The 20500-nt window shown below is 48.8% G+C and overlaps 2 protein-coding genes across 4 annotated transcripts; one reads left to right on the forward strand and one right to left on the reverse strand.

Annotated features, from left to right (window-relative positions):
* The first annotated feature begins 567 nt into the window (after positions 1-567).
* On the forward strand, positions 568-11222 carry SNRNP48 (small nuclear ribonucleoprotein U11/U12 subunit 48). The gene is made up of 9 exons (XM_042806870.1): positions 568-861; positions 960-1073; positions 1221-1281; positions 2497-2571; positions 5221-5409; positions 6356-6477; positions 6932-7047; positions 8009-8173; positions 9053-11222. Exons 1-9 carry the CDS (start codon positions 826-828, stop codon positions 9090-9092), a joined length of 918 nt encoding a protein of 305 aa, XP_042662804.1. The 5' UTR covers positions 568-825; the 3' UTR covers positions 9093-11222.
* Positions 10865-19224, reverse strand: ROPN1L (rhophilin associated tail protein 1 like). 3 transcript variants are annotated; one of them, XM_032989072.2, is made up of 7 exons: positions 19058-19223; positions 17756-17856; positions 16620-16777; positions 14958-15081; positions 14637-14798; positions 12178-12353; positions 10865-10991 (listed from the first exon to the last, which is right to left on the reverse strand). In XM_032989072.2, the coding sequence occupies exons 3-7, from the start codon at positions 16748-16750 to the stop codon at positions 10928-10930; spliced, it is 657 nt and encodes a 218-aa protein (XP_032844963.1). In that variant the 5' UTR covers positions 16751-16777; positions 17756-17856; positions 19058-19223; the 3' UTR covers positions 10865-10927. The 3 variants fall into 3 exon arrangements, with proteins under 3 accessions (XP_032844963.1, XP_032844962.1, XP_042662809.1); XM_032989071.2 differs by lacking the exon at positions 19058-19223 and adding an exon at positions 18514-18863; XM_042806875.1 differs by lacking the exon at positions 17756-17856 and having other exon boundaries at positions 19058-19224.
* Positions 19225-20500: the final 1276 nt, after the last annotated feature.

Raw genomic sequence — 20500 nt, forward strand, 5'->3', positions numbered from 1 at the left:
ATCCCTCAAAGGGCTAAAATCCCAGCTGAGCCTCAAATTCACTGTGCAGGAGAGAAAGGGCTGTAATCTGCTAACGAGAGCAGCTGCAGGACAGTCATTCCGGCAGCTCCATCTGTCTTGCCGCCTGCCCCCCGCCCCGCCTCCTGAAGCCCGCTCTTAAACCTTCGTCATCTGTCCTCTTCTCGTAGATGACAAAAATAGCCAAGCGCAAATGTCACCCGTGTGAGAATTTACGCCTCAGGACGGTTCTTTCCTCATCCCGCGTTCCAGTCCCACTGAGGCCGAACCCCCCCCCCCCCCCCCCCCCCCCCAAGGTGGGGAGGGCAGGACTCCGCGGGGAACGCCGCGGCCACGCAGCTCCACTCCCCCACACCCACACCCACACCCACCCGCACCCCCCGACCCCTCCGCGGGCGCGGTGCCGGGGAGAGAGGCGGGAGGAGGGGACCGTCCCCGCTCCGACCCGCGGCTGGGCCCCCCCGCCCGCCATTTCGGGCGCGACCTGAGGCCGCCGCTGCCCCCTCCGGCCGGTAGGCGGCGGCCCTCTCCTCGCCCTGCCGCCCGCCCGGAAGTACTGCATCCCGCCCCGCTCCGGCTCTTCCCCGGGTTTCCCCCCGCCGCGCCGGGGCCGTCGCGATCCTTCCCCGCGTTAGGGAGGGACGGGGCTGCCGTCCGGCAGCGTGCCCCCCCCGCCAAACCTTCCTTTCCCCGCCCCGCCACTGGAAACGGGCAAGACGCAGCCCCGCCGCACGCTCTATGGCAGGGGAGCGCCCGCAGTAAACATGGCGCCGCCCCCGCCGGTCACGTGGCGCGGGCCGCGCGGCGATGGCGGGTCCCGGCGCGGTGTGGCTGGCGGACCCGGTACGGCGGCGGGGGCGGGGGGGGGGGGGGGGGGGGGGGGGGGGGGGGGGGGACACAGGGGCGGCGGTGGGCGCTGACCCGTGTCCCCCGTCGGCTAGGTGCAGCGGGTGCCGTGCCCCTACGACGCCCATCACCGCGTCCCCCGGGCGTCGCTGGACAGACACGCCGCGTCCTGCCGGCTCCGCAAGATGGGCTACTCGGCCGAGGAGGAGGTGGGCGGCGGGGCGGGGGGGGGGGGGGGGGGCTGGCGCGACTGCCCCGGGGGTCGCCGCTGGCCGGGGGCGGCTCGGCGGCCGACCCGGGGCCGGTGCGGCTGGGGGCGGCGCCGGGGCCTTGACCGAGCCGCTTGGCCCCGACAGGCCGAGATGTACGACTCCAGCTTTTTCTACGAAAACCTCAAGGTTCCCACCGTCGCCATGGGTGAGCGGCAGCGGGGGCTTTGCCTGGCGGGGCTGTTCGCCCCCCTCTTCGGGGGGGCGGGGCGGGGGGGGGGGGGGGGCATCTGAGGCGGGGGGGGGGGGACAGAGGATGAGGGGCTGAGGGGAGATGTCTGGGGGGGGACAGAGGATGAGGGGCTGAGGGGAGATGTCTGGGGGGGGGCAGGGGATAGGGCTGAGGGGAGATGTCTGGGGGGGACAGAGGATGAGGGGCTGAGGGGAGATGTCTGGGGGGGGACAGAGGATGAGGGGCTGAGGGGAGATGTCTGGGGGGGGACAGGGGATAGGGCTGAGGGGAGGTCGCGGGGGGGGGGGCAGAGGATAAGGGGCTGAGGGGAGATGTCTGGGGGGGGCAGGGGATAGGGCTGAGGGGAGATGTCTGGGGGGACACAGAGGATAGGGCTGAGGGGAGGTCCCGGGGGGGGGCAGAGGATGAGGGGCTGGGGGGAGATGTCTGGGGGGGGGCAGAGGATGAGGGGCTGAGGGGAGATGTCTGGGGGGGGGCAGGGGATGGGGCTGAGGGGAGGTCCCGGGGGGGGGGACAGAGGATGAGGGGCTGGGGGGAGACCCCCCGGGGCAGAGTCTGGGTCCCCACGGTAGCGCACCCCACTGCCTTGTCAGCCGTAAACTCTCCAGAGCCTCCTAAAAAACCTCAGTGTGTCCACCAGCAGGTTTATTTTCTCACCATTGTACTGTGCCTTATTTTACCCTCGTTATGCTTCTGTCACTGGGTGATCCTGCTCTGTAGGTCACTTGGCTGTTTTCACCTTCAAATCCAAGGAAGATTTTTTTTTTTTTTTTGTCTTAAGTTATTTTTCAGGTTCTTCCTATGCTCTCCTTGCATCAAGTGCAGAAAGTGTATTAAAACACGTGCTTAGACAGTGGAAAAACTGGCCTTTACATTTGGGGATATAGTAATAATACAGAATAGAGTTGCAATATACATATATTTCTTTTTCCATATCCCTGGAACCCAGAAATCCTTTTTTTTTTTTTTTTTTTTATCTTCTCCCCTCAGTTCAAATACAGAATAGATTAAAATGATAGTTTTAGTCCGGACCTTCCCCTGTGCATAAATAAAACTACAGTGTTCTGTAACATACCGTAAGTCTCATAATAGAGGTTGGAGAACAAAAACTAGCCCTGCCAAGTACTTGACGTAAAAGTTCTGTGATGTTTCTGATTTCTCTGTCTGTAGATAAAGATCTACAGTTTCACATTGTTAAGCAAGCTAGAGCTCAAAGCGCAAAAGAAGGTACGGGCTGCAGCGAAGGTAAGTAGCAAGCAGGTTCTGGGGTGACTTCGTCAGCTCCCGTGGAGAGCTGCTCTTATCTCCCCCCGCACAGTTTCCTTCGTTCCACTTGTGAACTGCTGTGAGGAGGTTTTCTTGCTTTTAATATACCTTCCCATGTGTATTTTGGAGCATAAGTACTTTCTCTACTCGGGGCAACAAGACAAGAGAATTTGAGTCTGTTGTGCTGACACCTCTAGTCCTCTTCAGGAGTGGAGAATCAACACGGCAAAACTCAGGAGGGTCTTATAGCAGTAGTCCTTCGCTTCCCATCTTACTAGCTACACTTTACTTTCTGCCTCTGTTTTCTGGTATCATCCTTCTGCTCTTTGTGGCCCAAACTCTTCTAGTGCTGCCTCCAGCTGTGTTCTTCATGTAATGGTTCTTCATTTAATGTTTTGTTTAAAGATTAATTGCTGGACTTGAGCTCTGTATGCTTATCACCACTCCTCAGACCAGAAACCAAACAACCTGCATATTACTATGTTGGATTGTTTTGAGACTGTCCTAAGAAGTTGTATAAGAAATATACGATGATACATCTGCAAACATGTTGTCCATTGCCGCTGTTCTCAGCTCCTTAGTTCCTTCATGTTTCATCTTTCAGTGGGTTTTGTGACCAGTCTGGGGACCAGCTTAAGACTGAGCTATGCTTCTCTTTAAGAGTTCGGATCAAGACAGAGTAGAAAAGTAGGGCTACCTACAGAAACGATTGTAGAGCTGCAGCGCGTGGTTTCAGAATTATTGCAACACCTGAAAGATACGGCATTTACTGTTTGTAGCCTTTTAGTTTGGCAAACATAGACGTGCAGAAGGAAAAGTGCATTTGTTCTCGTTTCCTTGGGGCTTGCTCAGGCATAGTTTTTCAAGTCGCCTTTGTTTCTCCGGCGTCGCAAACGGAGCCCTAACAGCCGGTTGCTTGGGAAGGAGCTTTCGTGGGGCGGGCACTGTGTGTGGAGCACGGCGGGTGCATTTCCTCTGGAGGGCAGTGTCAGCGCACTCATTTGACACAAGCACATCCAAGCAGAGAAGAAACAGATAAACCTTTTATCAGGTGGTGCAGCACCAAGAGGCATCAGTGAGCCACTAGATGCCAGTGTTTGCTCTCCAGTTTCCAAAGCAAGCTTTAATTTCTCTGAAGAGAACGCTAAAACTGTATTGGGGGTGGTCTTCATTGTGGCATCTTGGCCTATTGTCTTGGAATTGTTTGTTGAATTTAAAGTCTTTGGCAGCAGAAACAAATGGAAAGCGTTTTTCATTGTAAATTTCCTTTTGACTAGCTATCAAATGAAGTCATTTTCTCTCTTTGTTTTGAAAAAAGTTCTAACCTTGTTTAGGATATTAGAAGAGCTACGTAACAGGACAGGAAAGATGGTCTAAATCACAAGTTGTGAAATTCTTGTAAAATCACAAGCACGTAACTATTAGGACACTTTTATGGGCCTCTGTGACCCTGTAAGAACGGTGCATTTTAAAAAGAAAATTCTAGTGTTCATGTTTCAGTCTGTTAGTTCAGATTAGAAAAGTTCTGACTTAGGCTCCAAGTACAGTAACGAGGAAATCTTGAATTCGAGGTTTGCTGCCGTAGAGATACTGTGGCTCGTCTTCCTCTTCTTTGGTGTCTTCAGTGAAAGCAGGATGTGAAGGGTTGCCCAGCTTCCATTAAGTGCTGAATAACCTAGAGAAGCTGTAGCTTTGCTGTTGTGGAGGTTCCTGCGAACGCCCCGTTTTATGTCTCTGCCTGGAGACGTGTGTCTGTGTGGGCTTGTGCCCTGCAGGGAGAAGGTTGCAGTAAATGCTCGAGTAAAATGCTTTTCTGCAGGCAGTATCCTAGAATTCTGCATCCTGTGTCTTTAGGGAAGTCACTTTGCTGCTGTTGCAATGGACTGAGAATGAATTTCTTTTTTTTTTGTGTGGAGGATACGCGCTTTTAACCGGGGAATGGGAAGAGTGAGTACCGGGCCGATCATTCAGGGAAAGAAGAGTGTGCAGGCAACATGTTTGATTTCATAACTTGAAAGTTGGTTATCTGAACTAATCATCTGGAGCATTTGAAAGTGCCTCTGTAGCCCTTTCAGCTACAGATGCCTGTGGCAGTCTATCACAAAAGCTCTGTAGAGAAAGTGATAGTGTGAGGGGGACTGATTTGCACCGTGCCCAGTCATCTAGTCTAGAAGCTTTCCTTGTTGGCAGAAATACAGGTGTTTTGCAGCTAGTACTTTACAGAAAATTCTAGGAGTAAGACAAACCCACAAGTCAGAGCAGCAGTCTCCTCTCTCTTGCTTTAGTTTGTAAGCCAAGAGCTGAAACTGATGCGACGATACAGAGTGTCCTTTTGATCTAATCCAGTAAGATCCCTTCAAAGCATGTGAGAATCCGTAACTCCCAGTGTAAGCAGCAGAGAGAGGTTATACAGCCTCCGTGGGGCTGGGGAGGGATTTGGGCCTCTTCTTTTTTTTTTTTTTTTTTTTCATTAAGCAATTTTTATCCTCTCAAATTACGAGGGATAAAACTTCTTAAAGGATAAAACCCGCATGGGTATTTACTGCAGTGTGTGTTTGTTGAGCTTCTCGACGTTTTCCTGGATAATTATGCTGTTTTACTAATAACAGCTCTCTGTTCAACCTCCAGGGTCTTACTCACTGCTGCCCGTAGAAGTTCCTCAAAATCACAAACGTTTCACCTGTGACCTGACTCAAGCTGATCGCCTTGCTCTTTATGATTATGTTGTTGAGGAAACAAAGAAACAGAGGTCTAGATCCCAAATAACGGAAAATGACAGTGATCTCTTTGTGGATTTAGCAGCAAAAATCACCCAAGGTTTGAAGAACGATCTATTGTTTTAATTTATGGCTCAGAACTTTTGCTTTGTCTAGCTGGATGATTTTTGTTGAAAGCCAAACAGAACTGCTTGTGCTGTTTTCATTGTGAAAAGCAAACTGCTCTTAAAAGCCACAACGAGGACCTGGCATCAGAAAACACTAGTTTGCTATCCTTTATGATATTTCCTTCTGAGAAAACCTCCGTGCTCTGCTCTTGGCACACGCATCGGGTGTATCTTGATGGCTCTTTTGTCTCTGCTGCAACTGCCTTCAGGTTGCACGCCGCTGCCAGCTTCCTGCGCAGCTTGGCACAGCGCTTTGCTGTGAGAGATGATGAGATCAAAGATCACTTAAGACTGAAAGCGGAACAAGGAGGGTTGGCAGCCGTCCGAGGGAGCTCTTGGGCAAAATACAAATGAGTGTTTTGGACCGAGGCCTCCCCCCCCCCCCCCCGTTGAGTTGTGCCAGTTTCTAACTATACCAAGCGCAGCGTAAGCCGCTGTGTTACCCTGTGGGCACTGCTGTGCCTAGGAGGTAGGAGGATAGTGTTTGTCACCTACAGAGGTAAATGCTTTACAGAACCTGGCTTTTTCATTCCTCATGTCTCACTGTAATACTGGCTTTGAAAACGTGGCCTGTATTTTGAAGGCACCTGACCAAATCACAAGCCCGGATATTGATCTGGATCACTTTTAGCAGCCCGAGATCACGTAGCAACATTTGCTTGGTGGCTTTCTAGTCTCGTGTAAACAAACAGCTAGCAAGGAGGCTGGAGAGGAAGGCTGTGCTAAATTCGTAATAGTTACTGAATACTGGAGAAGCTTCAGAAAGAGCACAAAACCTTTTATGTTTCAGACTTTTCTTATTAGAGCACCAGACTTGCGTACCCGCAGGTGCTAATGTCCCGCTCGTGACAGTTTGTTTCACTTCCAATTTTTTGCTAGATGACAGTCAGAAAGGTCCAAAGTCCCATCTTGAAATTCTGGCTGAAATGCGAGACTACAAAAGGCGGCGGCAGTCATACAGGGCTAAGAATGTTCATATAACAAAGAAGTCCTACACTGAGGTGAGATCTGCAAATCGAGTTTTTTGCACAAAAGCGCGTATCGTGTATCACCGTAAGCAATGACAGACCCTTTCAGACACAGAAACTCTTCTCTCCTCTGCTTCTTGTGCCCTGCTTTATTAGAGTTGCAAACTACAGAGGAATATTTTGTTTGTTGCAGCAAGTTACAAATAAAAGGAGTGTTTCTGGCTATTACATTTTGAATTGGAAAATGCCAGCAAGGTACCATTGACTGTCTATTGTAAAATGGTGCTGTTTAAATTTATGCTGAAGTACCTGTTTCTGCAAATAAGACTTTCCATTCAAACATCTGATATATAGGGCTGGGGGGGGGGGGGGGGGGGAATTTTTTTTTTTTAAACGTTTACCTTCTGCCGTCTGGTTGCTGGTTAAGGCCACTACCATGACATTCTGCTTTTCCCGTTGCTCGTTTTTAATGTGTCTTGCTCTCCAGGTGATCCGGGATGTGATTGGTGTGCATATGGAAGAACTCAGCAACCACTGGCAGGAGGAGAACAGGTTGGAGAATGCAGAGATGTGTGAAGGAGGGAGGTCAAAATCTTCTGGAAGGTGTGTCACGGTTGGGAAATTCCTCGCGGACGTCAGCAGCCCGCAGCGTTATCCTGTTAACCCTTTTACAAGGACGTACACCAGCCTTGGCTGAGACCTCTGCATGGTTCATTTTACACTAATTCTGTTAAGCTTGAGAAACTCTGTCTGCAGGAAGGAGGGGGGGAAATGAATCACTAGCTTGCTTTGAGGCGTAAGGAGGTAAACTGCAGGTGATGCAGGTGAACAGGTAGTTTCTGGTGGAGCCAGCGAACAACTAGTGCTCCTTGGGTTCAGATGTGTATGTATATGTGATAGCTGGGGACAGAAGGACACTTGAAAATTAAAGTACACAGTTCCTTCCCCTTCCCCACCACATGCCAGGACATGCAATGGTGTAGATAGAATATGAAACACCTCAGAGAAAAGGTTTTCATAACTTACTAGATACGGTGACCCTTTACAGTTCTTACTAGTGAAAGTCTAGCTGTGCTTCCTCCGATCATCCCTGAGATTAAAACGTTGTTGAAACGAACTAAAAGGTGAGGGGAGGTGTTTGCTTTCAGCATTAAAATGAAGGTGGGTGAGAAGGCCGTACAGGCGATCAGGCTTGCTGGGTTCCCCAACTGCAGGGAGCAGGTTAAGCCAGGTGATGGAGGAGTTAGGGATTTAAAGATGGAAGAGTTAGGGATTTAAAGCAACCCAGAGTTGAACCCCTTCTACTGTCTCCTGTTCCGTGAGCAGAGGCGGCAGGACTGAGGGGCAGTGTTTGTAAGAAATAACTGGATTAAACAGCATCCTGCGCTGTGCACGCTTCGGGCTGCTCCTGGGAGGACCTGTATTTCTCAGAGAGATAGAGAGGCTTAAAAAAGACGTGTCCTCTCTCCTACACCATTAGTAGGTCCATTATGTTACAAAACTGGTCCTGAAAACAAGAGTGAAACTGTTTTTATCGAATAAAAGCCAATAGCCTTTTTTTCAGAAAGGAAGACAGGCGCTCAGCTTCAGTGGACTCACGGCAGTCTGGAGGGAGCTGTAAGGACACTGAGCGCACCAGACACAGGAGAGAGACCAGCAGGAGTCCAACTAAAGGAAAAAGGAGTCACGAAAGAGGCAAAGACAGAGATTCTCGGAGAAAAAGAGAGAGGTGAGTATAAACGGTGACGGCTGACTCCTGCTTCTGAATCAGGCAGCCGTGGCCACCGTCTGTGAGAACTGAGTGCAAAGAATTAGTATACCCAGTCCAATTAAAAAGCTGGGCTCATCTTCATAGAGGGAGTATAACAAGGCAGTGGCAGGAGGCTACTAATGCTAAACGGAGCGTGCGGCGAGACCCCAAGCCGTGAGCCAGACTTCAGCATTTACCTTCGCGCCTGAAAGGCGACAGCGCGCTGCGGGGTTAGCGCCGTACTGCCGCAGCACCAGCGTGGGCACAGGGGAGCACGCTGGCCACGGAAGCACCTAAGTGCTCTGCTTTGCACTGGGACTGAAATAGGATTATTTGATTCGCTAATAATATGTATCTACCTAGAAAAGCTTGACTAGCTTTTTCACGGTAGGCGCTTCGAACGACGCTGTTGCTTTTCAGGAGTTCTGGACGTACGTTTAGGCAAAAGAAAAGAAATCTAGGCCACACCTTCTGATACCATTGGCAAGGACACATTTGCATCTGTGGGACCTGTGTTTGAGCAAAGGCTCGGGCTGTTGTGCAGAAGAAATGCTGCCTGGTCCCGAGCGAGTAGGGGAAGTGCCGTAGGTAACTGCGTGGATGGGAATGATTGCTTGTCTCAAAACTGGCCTCAGTACACAGGATTGCCATTTGTCCTAAACTAATTGCCACTGTGGCATGGCCTGACAAGGCTTTGATTAAAAGAGCATGGGAAATAAACAGTCTTATAGTTTACTTTCTTTCCTCAGAAGATGACATGATTACATTTAATGAGAGCTTAACATTTTCCAAGTTGGTTTTGTTTTTGTTTTTTTTTTTTTTCCCCCTTCCCACACAATGTTTGTGTTTTTGTTTCAGGGATGAAGACAAGTATCACAGCCATAAAAGGAGGAAGTAGAAACAAGAACCTGATTACTTTGTTTGTCAGCTGTTCAAAAGATTACCTGCACAGGAACTATTATTACTGCTGTTGTACCAGGGACAGTAACACCGTGTACATAATATTGGTGTTGCATCACAGCTGTGCTTGGAGGCAGAAATTAAATAGCCTTAAGGTTTGTCAGGATGGAAGTGGTATATAGCAGAAAATCTGTAAATCTGTAAGTTACATTGATCTCTCGCATCTGTTTGAGTTTAGTCTGCCAAGGCTGAAGAAGGAAATCTGTGAGAGGCTGTACTAATTCGCCTTCCTGGGCCAGAGTTAGTGGATAGAGAACAGCTAATCCTTGGAATCCAGGATCAATTGTAAATGGAAAATGCATGAAGAGGGCTCCCCTCCTACCCTCCCACTTGACAGTGCCACCTCTGGGAGCAATGTTGCAGAAAGGCAGCGCTTGCTGCCCAGTCCCAGCATGGAGAGGGCAGATGGCAGAGTTCTCCAACAGGCTAAAATACCTTCAGCTGCGGCTGGTGGTGAAAGGACAATAGCAGGAAGGTTACTGTTCCCAAAGAAATTTAGGATCAATGTCGTCTGGCAAAGATGATGAGGATGCGGCTCTCCACAGAACCTAGCAGGGAGGCACCAGGGACACTTGTTAATATTGCTGATTGCCATTTTCAAACACCAGGTACTTGCCCATTTCCTTACAGAAGTAACTAGGAGTTGTTCCCCTCCTGTAGGCCAACATGTCAGTAGTGGTGATAGAGGTACATAGGAAGGGTGTGCAGGAGGATTCCACTACATTTCGGTGAGATTTTTATTACAGCAATTTCTAGTCCTGTTAATTCCTCACGCCATCGACTACAGCCAGGTCAGTCATCATCAGCCAAGCTCGTTACCTCAAACAAGCTTGCAAATCCATCTTTCCTACAATACTTCCTTCTGCTTGGTCGAGTTGCCAGGAGATCCTGGGTTCAGCCTGTCACTGGCACCTCCCCTGTTTTACTGTAGCCACCAGTATCCTGTCTCCTACCTCAGCTGTTTCTGCGATTAAGTGTGATTATCTGTCACTGAACACTCAGTCGAGTTCTGGTTGATTTAGACTTTGTAACTACTACAGCTGTTCAACTCAAAACCAAACTGAACTCTGTCAGGCATGACAAATGCAGTAGCTTTCCTGGTCAGAAAACGAGATGTATTTTAAAACAGATCCTTAGACAAGTCTGTGTCAGAGTGGAGAGAGATACCCAAGTTCTGAAAGGGCCCTAATTGGAGTGAAAACAATACAGAACCAGTGCAGTCCTTTCTTGAGTCGGTGTTTCTCCTACCAGCTCAGCCACCAGCTTCTCATGAAGTTCTTTTGAGTAAGGCTTGGTAAAACTATTAATAGACCATGTTGGTGCAGACAAGGTAGGCAAAAGACAAGCTGTATTTGTGTAAGAGGAAAAAAAAAAAAAGTCAGTACTACCAGAAGCATAATGAGAAATTCAGCAATTAGAGCTGTCCAGCCTTCTCTACATTTCATTGTGTTTTACTTCCTGTCACCATTTATGAAGTACAGGTAGGAAGATCCGTAACAACCTACCTTTTACTCAATCTAAACAGATGAGTGGAGGCATCGCTCCCTGGGTGTGAGCATCAGCATTTGAGAGGCAGGAGAGCAGTATAACCACATAGTCAGTGAACATCCACTGAAGGGCAATTTCAAGAGTGGGATAAAGAAAATGATGTGCCAGAGAAGAGGCTCTTCTTGTTTTATAACGTGCAAATAATGGTCCTGGGAACACAGATTATTTTCTTGCAAGTATTTATTATTCTTTTTTTTCTCCCGTGGTGCTGAAGAATAGGCTTGATCAAAACAGTGTTGAGGGCTGTGTAAGAAAGTTTCTGAGGAGCACCATGCCAGTTTGTTTGTCACTGGAAAGGAACAAACCAAATGTTTTAGAACACTTTCAACATGGTAAGTCCTAGTGTGTTGGACAAGATACAATTGAGTGATACATAAATTGCAAGAGGGCTGTTATGAAAAAGTGATTCTTTCTTACTAAAAGTTGTCAATCTGGTAATTGTGATGACAAACCGAATAGATTCATTTATGTGTTTGTGCATTTCTGAGCTCCCATGTACATAAAGCTGTTAGCAATCTAAGAGAGTGTGTTGGGTTTACGTGGCCAAGTTTTGGTAGTGGGAGAGATGCAGGGGTGGTTGACATGAGAAGGTGCCAGAAGCTGCCCCCACGTCCGGCAGAGCCAGTGCCAGCCGGCTCCAAGCCGGACCCGCCGCTGGCCAAGGCCAAGTTCATCAGCCGTGGTGGCAGCTCCCCGGGGGTAACGTGGTTAAGAAGGGGAATAGTTCCTGCACAACAGCAATCGCAGCAGGAGAGAGAATATGTGAGAGGAACGACTCTGCAGACACCAAGGTCAGCGGAGAAGGAGGGGCAGGAGGTGCTCCAGGTGCCGGAGCAGAGATTCCCCTGCGGCCCCTGGGGAAGACCGTGGTGAGGCAGGCTGGGCCCTGCAGCCAGGGAGGTCCAGGGGGGAGCAGGTGCCCACCTGCGGCCCGGGGGGGTTAACGGTGGGGCAGATGTTACCCCAATATGTATATTGGGTAATAATGTGGTGAGCGCCTTGAAAATTTCTTGATATTTTCTCAAGAAAATGTCTAGGGAGCAGTAATTCAGGTGAAACACAACAGGAGCTCTGGCCTTCAAGTGGGAACTCCCGGTTTCTGATTTCTGATCTGTGTTACATCAAATGAACAGCCCAGAAGATGCTGCCGGTTCCAGTACCAGCAATCTGCACAGGTGATACAAACCTGTATATAATTGCTTCCTACGATGAAAATGATAACCACCAGGTAGTGACTTCAGTATTTCAAAGAAGGATGGGTAAATAATCACCATTTAACAGTTCAAACCCCCAACGTTGACCACTTTTAACAAAAAATAGCTATGTACACTTTCAACAGAACCTTAGTCAACCTCTACTCCTGTCATTACGGCTAAACCCAAAGCGAATATAGACTATTCACCTGAAATTAAAGGTTTGTGGAGAAACCAAAGGTGATCCAGACATTACAATTCCATGCACGGATTTCTACTCACGCTTGCTCTTTAATTCCATGGAGGAATGCTTCTGTTTTCTCCTCTGGTATCTCCCCATCAATACTGGCCAAATAGGAGTAGAGGAACGCGAATGTTTCGAAGGGAACGCGAGCTGCTCCTCCTTCTGGGTCACTTGTTAAGATTTCGCAGGCATGTTTCATTGAACTCAGCAAGGACTGCAGGGGGTTCAGTCAAGAAATGAGAGGAACAGTGTAAGAGCCATGAACATCCTTCACATACCGTGAGAAAATCCACACTGTAAACCGTTAAAAGTCAGTGTAAATAAAACGATGGCTTTATCATCATTACCTAGCTTTCAACACCAAATCTACCCTCCGGTGCAGGCCCAGAGATGGAACCAATAATGAAGTTCTCATAGAGGCAGGAGTAAAAAAATACCAGAATCCCCTGATGGTTAAAGATTGCACTGGGTAGTCTGAGCCCTCTCTCATCTTCTGTGTGGCCAAACCGTACTGTTCTGCTACTGTAAAAGCTCCAACAGCACTTTATCTAGTGATAGGTGTGTGTGCACATACTTACTGTCTCAATGGACCTAAATGAATTCTCAGCAGCAGGTAAAATGGACAAATCTACAAAACCCAGAAAATTCATATAGGTTTGATGATTTTTATTATGATGCAATACTATATGAAACTCATTTTTAGGAGTGCTGATATTTACTGTTTTCTCTATTTGTATGCAAGTTCCATTTTAGTAGTTAGTAGAGAAAGCACTGGGGCAAAAAGCATTATACAAGTATTTTGGTTTAGTCAAAGCCCACTAATTGTTCAAGTTCCCTTAAAAATAAACATGCCTCAAAGTATTAGTTCCAAATATACTTTGAAACAATCTTTTATTCAATAGTGTCCATAATCCAGTGCTGTGTCCATAATACACATGCTGAGCTATATGGGGAAACACGTGGAGAAGTTCAGGATTGAGCTTCATTGAGTCAAAGACCGGTTGGATGCCATTAAAACAAACAAAACCCAAAGAAACCACACAGGCCTTTTTTAACCCAAGCAGTAATATCTGTGATATAACTTTTTCAGATGTCATCCTTACGTCTTCATTAACAAGCAAGCAATGACTTTGTAAAAAAGGTTCAGTATTTCCTAACAGTAGAACAGCAATATTTAAATTAAATGCAATACCTGTTCCAGATCCAGCACACAGGCCTGAAGTGTCATTCTATAACCCTTCAACAGTTTTACTTAAGGTGGTTCTTCCCCCAGGAGGCCCCTCTGGGTAAGGAGGGGCAGCTGCCTATATGCTGGCAGACACTTACCCTCTGCTTTTTGCTACCCCTCTACTGCCCTTCCTGCTCCTGCTACTCCAAGCTGCCACCCACTTGCTCTCACAGCACAGCAAAGTTATTCACATTGATTTCGCCACTTTTGAAAGGCTACCTGCAGGGTCGTTTCTCCTAGGGTGCAAAAATATATCAGTGCTTTACAGAAAGATAACTTCAGATGACCGGTGTTATTAAGCAGCTCATACCTGCCTACTCCTGCGTGTTACCCATGACCCTATCCAACTGCAAACACAATCTACAGCTGCAGGAAAATGAACGTGAATTTCTCATGTGCATCCTCCTCTCCGGTTTAGGAAACTTAAGTTTAGGTCTCAATATGTAGAGCAGAAATCAAGTAATTCACTTAATATCTGAAAGGATGGATAGATGAAGTAAATTTAGACTGGCTAGTCTAAAATTAGGTTCATCAGAATGATATTCCTGTGACTCTGGTTTTTATTTTTTTTTTTTAAATAAGTAACCCTTCTGTTACTTTTTTTTTTAAATGAAGAACCCAAACTACAAAATCATGTTGGGAAGGGGAGTGAAATCAAGAAATACACAGTTAAAGTGAAGGCCAGGTTAACATTCAGGGCTTCCAGATATTGCAACATTCTCAAAATATTATTTACCATGTATTTCCTTTTCTATACCCCTTCTTCCCTACTGCAGAAGTCATTAAAAATATTAAGAGCATCAGCTTAGTGCATTTCATAATCTGTCATTCTGTTGAACTGTTCCGTTGAGGTTTTATTACTGACATTCAAAGAATTAAACGTAGACTTAGTAACAACAGCTTCTGTGAAAATTCAGCTGACTACACAAATCAGTTGAAGCCCCATGTTTTAATTTCTCTCCCTAGTTCCCCACCACAGGCACTTGCACTGATGTCACGAGCATCATTCCTCTACGCCCCTCTCCCTCACGGGCCAGACTCCCTGCGGACCATCCCAGCAAACGGAGGACGTACCCCTCCTTCTGCTTAAGCTCCCCTGACCAAAAGCTGATGGGGAACAGAAGTAAACACACAAGTCACCTTGCCAGGTGTTGCAAAAGCAATCAGCATTCCTAAATCCATCTGCATTGATTGTTCTATGCTCTACCTCTTATTTCATCATATACGACCGTGTGCATTTGGACGCAAGGGCTCCCACCGTGAACGTACCCCGCCGAGCACGCTGCACCCGAGTGCCAGAACCTTCATCCACTCCACCTCCTCACCAAAGTCGTCCAGCTGCAGGATAGCTTTCAGCTGCTCCTCTGGCAAGCACAAGTGCTGCCATCTCTCCTTCAGTTCTGCAACACTCACCATGCCTTTGGGAGACAGCTTTAAACAAAATCACGGCACCACAGTAAGAACTTTGAAAACCGGAATGAAACAAAGAACACAGTCCTTCCCCAAAATACTTGACAGTCTCCTCAACCATCCCCAACACATCAGCATTTCTGGAGGGCACTGTGCATTACGACAAAGGCTGGTTTGTACCTGCTTGTGCAAGATTTTAAGGAGTCCTGGGGTCAAACCAGCATCTGTTTTCTCTGTCGGTAAAGGCATTTCAATCCTTTCCTTCACAGGAAGAGGCTCGCCTTTTGACAATGCTGAAAAATACCTAAGTGAACGGGAAGAGCAACACACTTCAATGCTCACGGCCGTTACAAGCTGCCCAGAAGTAATTCCAGTCCAGAGAATGAACCCCCACGCTCCCGCGCCGGAGCGGCAGCGCTCGGCAAGCCGCCCCCCTGCACAGCGCCCACCTCGCCCCGCACAGATACCGCCTCTCTTGTTTCGTGGGAGCCAGCCTTTAGGCTTTACACACACGTTCTGATAATTCCTAAGGTACCGAACCTACTCGTGCATGATATACTCAGCCCTTCTTGGCAAACGCAGCGTGATTTATTAACCTCGGAGTGGGCTTGCAAACCGAAGCGCAGGCTTCTCCCACGTGACTGACGAGCACCGTCGGGGCTGATCCTGTCTCCCCTCGCACACTGCCTGAAAAGCACGACTGGCTATTTATGCTCCGACTCCCTCATCAGCGTTTCTGCTGCTTCTGTCCGCTCCAAAATAAAATTTAAGACCAGAGCAGAAAGGGAATTAGATGCACATCCTTTTAATTACAAGTTTACCGTCACCTTAAGAGCAACCAGCTCTGCCACTGCTGGCCAGCAAGCCGAACCGTGCAGAAGCCCCTTTCGTTTTCACCCAGTCAATAGCAGGTCTAAACTTAAAGGTTTCTCCACTCGCCCTCCCTCACCTGAGCTGGCCACCCATGTTCGTGCCCAGGCCACCCCACGCTGTGCCAAAACGCACAGCAAGCAGCACTGCAGAACTGAAGGAGGGTGACCGCAGGTGCGCAGTGCGTGTGTTTGCCGAACACACGGGCCATTCTTCAGCCAGGTCTGCTTCCCCATCCGATTATTCACTGGGACAAGCACTAGACTTCAGCCTAGCTCTGGGAACAGCCTTCCCCGCCTCATGCCCACAGCACGGACAAATTTCAATCCTGCCAACTCACAGACACCCTTCCAAGAGCTTGTCCGCATAAACTGCAGGACAGCAAGAAATGATAGCGAGCGGGTGAGGTAAGAGAAAAAAAGAAGTTAAAGAAGATACATTTAAACAACTTAAATCAACTTTACGGTGAGAGATTTATTACACAGACTATCACCTCCAAGTTGCAACTTTTCAGGCTCTTTTCCTATTTCTATAACATTCAAGGACACTCCTTAATTTTTTTTTCCCGGAAACAAAAAAAAAAAAGGAACCTAAGCGAGCGTAAGAAGTAGAAAACCACTTTCTAGGTTTCCTTTAAATTCCAAGAATTCAGTCTCACATCAGAGGAGGAAATAAAAAAATCAAAAAAGGTTTCGTCTTCGGGACAGAGAAATTAATAACAACAACAACAAAATACGCACTTTTCTGTATGGGAATCAAACTATCCCAGAAATATGCCAGTCCTAAACCTCACTGAAACAGAAAATAAATCAATTACTACACTATTTTAAAAAGGCTCACATGCTCCATTAATGCACAGAAGCACGTATGCAATGTGCAGGTTTAATGTTCAAAACCAGCTCCACTGTACAGTAAACAGCAGCCGTGAGGTTATTTTGTGGCACTACATCATTACGTGAACATCATACTTACGCAGCTGACCACCGCAAAACATCACGAGGCTGAGTCCTAATAGCAGCTTTAGTAAATTGCTTCAGAATATCAGGTAGCTCGGGGGGGATTTTGATCTGCTGAGCACAGAACATGGTTTCTGGAAGAGGCATGGTCTGTTTGCGCTCAGTTACAAAGGCCTGAAAGAAATAAGATGAGAACAGCAGTTCACAGCTGCAGAATGTGAATGAAAAACTGCACGTGCACATGAGGGCCCTAGTGCTTGTAGCCTAGTTCCCTCCTGTCCTACCCGACAGCTGGGGCTACTGGAAAGCTCCCCGACTCCGAATGGTAAACAGATGAGCACTGCACGTCTTTTAAAAAACTGAAACTTGATGGCAACACCAAAGACCGGAGCTCAGACGCCAACCACAGCTCCAGGTAAGGAGAACTACTAATTTAACAGGTATCTTCAGATAGTTTTAAACTCATTTTTCTCCTCAAACGTACCACAATATGAACTTATAAAACAGGTAGTGCAGACAAGTCACACCACACATGCCCATGTGGAAGCAAGCTATATTGACAACTCACTATTGCAAAACAAGGAGAGTCTTGTCATTTTGTACAAACGCTGAAGTGTGCAGATTACCAAGTTTCTATTGTGTTCACATATTCAAAAAAACGCTGTAGCAAAAAGTTACTAATTTGTACCGCTGGCCGACTTTCCATTAAAAAAATCACAGTGATGACCAAAACATTTACATGTGCTGCAATTACACATTGCACTTTGCCCATACAGGTCTACAGATAGGTTTGTCTCATTCAGGACGTAACTTCTTTGTTGCAAGGAATCCTGTTCCCCAGGATCCAAAAGAAGGGACAGCCATAGGTGATTGTATGGTCCTTCCCCCATTATAGCAATGGAGCACGTTTGGTGGGAGATCTGGGCACTCTCCTCATCATTTCCAGGACAAACTAGAGCCTACTTCAGTTGATTTAGCAAAAAGAGCTGAAAACGTGTCAGCTATTTGCAGAAGGGAAGAGCAGTAAAAGCGACGGCATAAAGAAAGGAATCAATGTAACGGCATCTTTTATGTCTTTAGATTTTTTTATTTTTTAAAATGAAAATAAGAGTATCTAGCAAGTGGCTTTCTCCCCCTATCATGTGATTTTACCTGTATTGGAAAAAAATTGAAAGTCAGCGATGGAGCAATGGGACTGCTGTGACTCAAGGCTCGGCTCCTTTGAAGATCAAACCATACTTCGGACTGCGTTTCTGGAGGGGTACAGTGTCTTCATTACTCCAATGCAGTAAATTTGCATAGGGGACAGACTTCACAGTGTGCATTTAATTATTACATTAGTCACACACTTCCAGTAATGACTCAAAAATGCAGCTCTAGCAAAGGGACTGAAGCCAAAGGCAAAAAGGTTGGGGTTTCAGGGTAAGCTAGAGAACAGCAAAACTTCAAGAAAGGAATACACGTGCGTGTGCACGTGCCCTTGGAAAGCAGTCAAATAAAAGACTAATCAGAAAAGTAGGAAAAAAAAAAAAAGCGTGAGATCTGATTTTCTATAGTAAGCCATTAATCACAGCCTCCCAGAAGGGCTGAGGTTGGCAGGAACCTCTGGAGATCATCTGGTCTAAGCCCTTGCTCAAGCAGGGCCACCACAAGCAGGTTGACCATAAACCACGTCCAGGTGACTTTTGAGAATCTCCGAGGCTGGAGCCTCCACAGCCCCTCTGGGCGACCTGTGCCGGCGCTCGGTCACCCTCACAGTGAAAAAGTGTTCCCCGATGCTCAGAGGGAACCTCCTGAACACGTACGCACCGCGCCAGCAATCGAAGAAGCAGGCCCGGCTGCCAGCCTCCGCGGCTCTTCGCCATCAACCCGCGGCAATACCCACCACCGGCAGCCCTAGCACGGCTTACTCGCTCGCTGAACACAAAGATCATCTAATCCCTCTCGCCTCCTTGCTGCCCGTGTTTTCTCCTTTCCCCCTCACGCAGCCGCAGGCGTTGCCGTTACAAAGCTGGCAGGGGCCGGGCCGGGCCGGACGAGGCCCAGGACACCCCGGTTGTGAGGAGCCCCGGGAGCCCCAGCGCCAGGCCCCGGGAGCCCCAGCGCCAGGCCCCGGAGCCCCAACGCCAGGCCCGGGAGCCCCAACGCCAGGCCCCGGGAGCCCCAGCGCCAGGCCCGGGAGCCCCAGCGCCAGGCCCCGGGAGCCCCAGCGCCAGGCCCCGGGAGCCCCAGCGCCAGGCCCCGGAGCCCCAACGCCAGGCCCCGGGAACCCCAGCGCCAGGCCCGGGAACCCCAGCGCCAGGCCCCGGGAGCCAGGCCGCCAGGCCCGGGAGCCCCAGCGCCGGCCCACGGCCCCGGGCAACACCCCCCACCCCGCCTCACCCCACCGCAGCCCCCGGCCGAGCCGCCCCCCGCCCTCGCTGCCCGGGGCCGGGGCAGGCCCGGCCGCCTCACCTGCCCCACTCCCTGCCCGCGGCCCCCGCTGCCCGGGCAACGCGGGAGGCGGCGGGCGGGGCGGAGCGCGGCGGAGGCCGCCCCGGTGCTTAACGGGGGCCCGGCCGGGGGAAAGGGGGGTGCTGCGTGCGGTGCTGGCCGGGCCCGGGGTAGCGGCAGTAGCTGGGCACGTCCGTCCTGCCTTCGGCTCCGTCGTACCGCCTTTTCCAGGCCGGCTGAGCAGCCAAACGGGGCAACCTATTCCCAAAAATTCCCGTTACTCCCCGTGGCTGCCGCTTCAGCATCCAGCGTCCTGGAAACTGAGGCCCGCGGAGCGCGGGACGGCTCCAAACGTGGCCCGACGCCTGCCGAGGAGCCAGAAGGCCCTCTCTGCCCCAAAGCGTTGGTGGACCGCAAGACCTCTGCTCCTTCTGCTGCAGATAAAAACAGCACCGCAGGTAACCCCTATGGCATCCTCCGTAAAGACACCGGCACCTCCCGATGACAAAGCAACGCCGCTCCTGACACGGGCTGTAAGGAGCCCGAGCACCCCACTGAACTCGGTAATACAATTATTTGCTCCGGAAAGCCTCCACAAGCCGTTCCTCCAAAGAAACTTAGGTACCGCATGCTTGAAACAGGCCCAAGTTACTGAAAAAGACCACAGTCTTGCCTGAAGCCAGCCTTTCTCAATCCACATTGCGTCCCCTCTGATGACCACGTGAAGCTGTGCAGGACAAAGACGAAACGCCGGTCTCTGGGAAACAACACACACACACCTTTCCGCAAGTGCTCAGTCTTTCATAAAACATAAATACTCCGAGCAGGCTACCGGCCAAGTAATAGCCTCAAAATACTTTGCAGATTCCTGCAACTACATGAAAACAGCAAACTTCTGACACATCATGATACACCTGTTCTTTAAACGGGTAGATGCTTTAAAACAATAACACTAGAGCAAAAAATCCCCGTAGCGAACATCCTGCAGGGGTTCACAGAAGGGAATTTCGTTACATCAATTTTGCAAGGCAGCTTTTCAAAGGCATCTAGGGATAACAGGTAAACAGCAAGTTTCATATTAGCTCCCATCTGCAGTCTTTGGACGTGCCTGGAACTATCCTAAAAATGCTCAAAAAGTAAATGCCATACCCTCAATTCTTCCAGCTGTTTGGTCCAGCGCAGTAAAATCATGCATAAGGCTGCCAGACCATATTATGCGAAACAGCAGCATGTAGGTAGAAAGGTTTTCTGTGTGTATTTAATGAAAAGCTTATTCTTGACACATGCTATTTTATATGACTTGCAAACTGATGGAAAAAGCAAAAGGCTAAAACTGTCATATAAGAGTGAAAAATAACTGGAAAATAGGAGGCCAATTAGTCACGTGCTGCTCCAGAACATGTGTGATCTATAAAGGCGTGGCTGAAGTAATCTTTATACAAATGCTTACATGTAACAAAAATT

This window comes from Tyto alba, unplaced genomic scaffold (assembly GCF_018691265.1).
Source record: "Tyto alba isolate M040663 unplaced genomic scaffold, T.alba_DEE_v4.0 Super-Scaffold_48, whole genome shotgun sequence".
Lineage (NCBI taxonomy): Eukaryota > Metazoa > Chordata > Aves > Strigiformes > Tytonidae > Tyto > Tyto alba.